The 3,751-nt window shown below is 43.6% G+C and overlaps 1 protein-coding gene across 1 annotated transcript; it reads left to right on the forward strand.

Annotated features, from left to right (window-relative positions):
- Window positions 1–2,377: 2,377 nt before the first annotated feature.
- Window positions 2,378–3,253, forward strand: TASL (TLR adaptor interacting with endolysosomal SLC15A4). The gene has a single exon (XM_009980285.2). The coding sequence runs from the start codon at window positions 2,378–2,380 to the stop codon at window positions 3,251–3,253; it is 876 nt and encodes a 291-aa protein (XP_009978587.2).
- Window positions 3,254–3,751: the final 498 nt, after the last annotated feature.

Here is a 3,751-nt window from a genome sequence, read left to right on the forward strand (position 1 = left end):
TACTGCGGAACGCAGTGCAAAGAAATGAAACCAATGGTTTCGTTTCCCTAATGCATCACCTTATGAGAGAAACGACACACATCTGGGCAGTAGGAAAGGCAGAAGCGTCACATGCTACCTGAACACCACCGGCTCTGCGTGCCTTGGTTGAGAAGCGGACAGGCCACGTGTTTTATTTCCACTCATTTCTCAGAATCCGCATTAAAAATAAGCATAGGAATAAGCGTGTAACGGTTCCAGATTCATGGCAGCCGAAGTTGGCGGTCACTGTGCCATAAAGCCATCTGGGCCGCGGAGGAGTGGGGGAAGGGAACAGCCTTCGCACTGCCAAAGGAGGGAACCGAAGCAGAAGAGAGAGAAGGGGGGTGAGCTGATAACCCGAGTAACTCCAGCATTTGGCTAAGATTTCTGTGGTGGCACCTTAAACGCAGATAAAACCTAAAGCAAGGCAACAGCAGCACACTGCAGAGTGCCAAGCCCCAAACAGGATTTTTTCCCCTCTTGTGTAAAGAGATCTTTTTCATTAAATGTCACCCGCCTGTGGGAAATCTCACGCAACTGGCAGCAGCAGAGAGGATCCAGAGTCACCAAAGCAAGTGTTTGGACACATTTAATTTCCATGCATATTTCATTCTGAAGGAAGTTTATTTTCCCCCCAGCCGCCTTTTTCATAGCTTGGAGGTGATTTTTTCCTCCCCTCGAGGAAAGTCTTTTCTCACGCTGTCTGCTTCCTGACATCTGCCTAAAGTCATATCCGTGCTTAGACAGGATTTAGCCAACATTTATTATTGGTGCAGCATTTTGCACTAGCAGCTGTGACACATGGAATACTTTACAAAGAAATGAAGAGTCCATTCTCTCTTGGAAAGGTAAGTCGAGCAGCTGAGAGCAGCTTGGGGTAGTACAGCGTGTGCCAGTGAGATGCCACCTCCCCATTCACAGTTTGTGGGAAGATGTTCCTGTTCTGGTGCTTCATCACAGCGAGTGTTTTGAAATAGACAGGCAAACTGTCAAGTAACTGGGACATAAGTTCATGTCTTCACAGGCAATATCCGTAAGGATTAAAATGATATAATTGGATTAAATAGTAAACAAAGAAAAGCACTGGCTATTAAAACAAAGACAAGCTATTTGTTCCTTTATCACACAGGATATTTTGTACAATAGAAAGAAAAATCCAATTTTGATTTTTATTTAAGATTTACTTTCTCTTTGCTGAACCACTTAATTTCTTTAGGACGTCTTTCCCATGGATTGTCACCTGTTTCAAAAAAACCCCACAGAGGTGGATTTAAGAACAATTATGTGGTAGTAGAGCTGCTAAAGCTTGGGTGGAACGTTTACTGATGTGCAGATGCATATGTGTCCTTGCTAGCGAGTCCTGATTTCATTGCTAGCACGTCTCTGCAGCTTTTGAGACCGAGCTGCCTACTCAGAGTGGAGAGAGTTAGTGACTGCTGGAACCTGATTGTGCCTTTGTAGAAACGTGATGGACATTGATTTTAGAGCTGGCGGTACTCATGACTAATCCAACAGTGGAGGAGCCAGAGCGCTTCTGAAACGTGCACTTTCCCATGCATTGCACTGAAATATGTCTCTTCAAAAGTACATTGCAGTTTTCTACATTTAAGGTAGTCAGTTTAAGATCCTTTTATAGTAACTGGAGAGTGATAAGGAATTCATCGCATTTTGATTTTAAATGTCTAAAACAGGCCAGATGAATCATGCCTCCAAAGAGCCTTGCTTTTTCCACTGACATTTTAACGTCTAGAAGTTAGAGACAATTCCGTCCTGCTTGGCATGCAAAAGTGCTAACTTAATGATCTGAGATTTTTTTTAATGAAAAGGAACCACAACTACAGTGATTAGTCTGGAACAGAAAGAGTGATACTCTCAATATGAATCTCAAATCAATGTAGTTCAGAGGCAGCTGACAAACCATGTACAACAAAATTTTCTTCAAAGCATATGAGAAAATGGAGAAAACCCTTTGGCTTCTTACTGAAGTCAATGGCAAAAATATACATCTGAAAGTGTAAAACTATTACAGCAGCTATTACCACAACAAACCACTTATTCCTCTCTTCCCAACTCACTTGTCATTAGATTTATTGGACATGCCATACATTATGCTATAGAGAATATACTTTGATGTGACTGAATTAACAGCACAACAGGGAGACTAGCTGATCACTTCCCTCATTGACTCAAATCCTCTAGAAAGACAGACACCCTTGGTCATATCAAATCGGAAACATCTCTCCACAGCTAGTAACAGACTTATGAGTGTGACCACCACTTAGTGAGTTTATAATGAACTAACGGTTTCTTCTTGTCATTTTTCTATCCGTTGGTGGTTCCTTTCCTTTGGTGAAGGATGCTGTCAGAAGGTTACCTTTACAGAATCGCCTACCTTTGTGAAGACCTAAACCCTGAGCTCTACAGCAAGAGTTCGGCTGAGGAAGTGGTGTATGAAATGAGGTCCATTAGTTATTCTTCCACGGATGAAGCACAAGCTAAAAACCTCCTTCAGAGGTGCAGATCTGCTGGCAAGTGTGTTTCCTCAGCCTGCTCTAGAGGTAGCAAACACAGCAGAAGGCAGAAGGATAACCTCCTACAGCCTACACAGCACCCCGCGCCCGCCGGGCAGGCATCTCCAGCTATGCACGTCTGCGAGGGGCAGACAAGAAAAGACACCTACCTGGTTCCGTCTTCCTGCAAAAGCATCTGCAAGAACTACAATGACTTGCATATAGCCGGGGACTACGTGGTGCCGATTAGCTCGGTCACGACAGATTTTACCTGCGACAGTGGCATAGGACCCTTCTTGGAGTCCTCAGAGATTCCTCCCCCGCTGGAGTCCGTGAGGGTTCCCCCCAGCGACGCCAGCCGCAAGCCGGCCCAAGGCTACTCCTCGTGCTGGCGGCTGGCAAGCTTAATGCCCCACCAGCAGCCCCTCTCCGATTCCGCCCTGAACGACTACCTCGAACAGAAGCTGGTGGAACTGTATAAGCAGTACATCATGGATAGCACAGCAAACAGGGCATCCCCCACTCAGATCCTGGCCTCGGAGCTTATCATGACTAACGTAGATCAGATCAGTATGCAGATATCACGGGAGAGGAATATGGAGACCACCAAGGCCAAAGACATTGTCATTAGCCGCTTCTTACAAATAGCCAGTGAAAAAATATCCTCAGAAATTAGCACACCTAGTCTGCATATTTCCCAATATAGCCACACTAATGCATAGTACTTGAACATCTGCCATTAGAAAGCTTTTACGTTCTGCAAAGTCAGTTTTTAGTTTCTTAAGATATTTTTCTGCTTCATAAAAATGCATTTACCACTTACAACTTAAATTAAACCTTCCAGTACATATTAAATAAGTAAAAATATTTGTATTGTGCAGACCATATTGTGAACCAGATGATTTATTGGTTGGTTGTTTTTTTTTAATTTTTCCCCATCTCATTTCAACTTTCCTCTGTCTGGAGTCAGCCATCCTACCCCTGGGTCTGTGTAAAGCAAAGGCTTATGCCCACACGAGCACAAGCACGGTGATCGCAGAGCCACAGAAATTTAGGGTGTCATCTAGTTCATCTCCCTGCCCCAGATGGTTTTACTTATGACATCTCTCTCAGAAGTTTTTATAATTTGTTCTTAAAGATATTAAGGGATAGACACTTTACGGTTTCTTCTGTACTAACTCTAATTATTTAATTGGTGTCTTCCTGTTCAAAAGTTAGCA

The sequence above is a fragment of the Tauraco erythrolophus genome, chromosome 1, assembly GCF_009769465.1.
Source record: "Tauraco erythrolophus isolate bTauEry1 chromosome 1, bTauEry1.pri, whole genome shotgun sequence".
Taxonomy (NCBI): Eukaryota; Metazoa; Chordata; class Aves; order Musophagiformes; family Musophagidae; genus Tauraco; species Tauraco erythrolophus.

Coding starts and splice junctions, on each gene's coding strand:
- TASL (XM_009980285.2), top strand. CDS start 2,378: ATGCTGTCAGAAGGTTACCTTTACAGAATCGCCTACCTTTGTGAAGAC.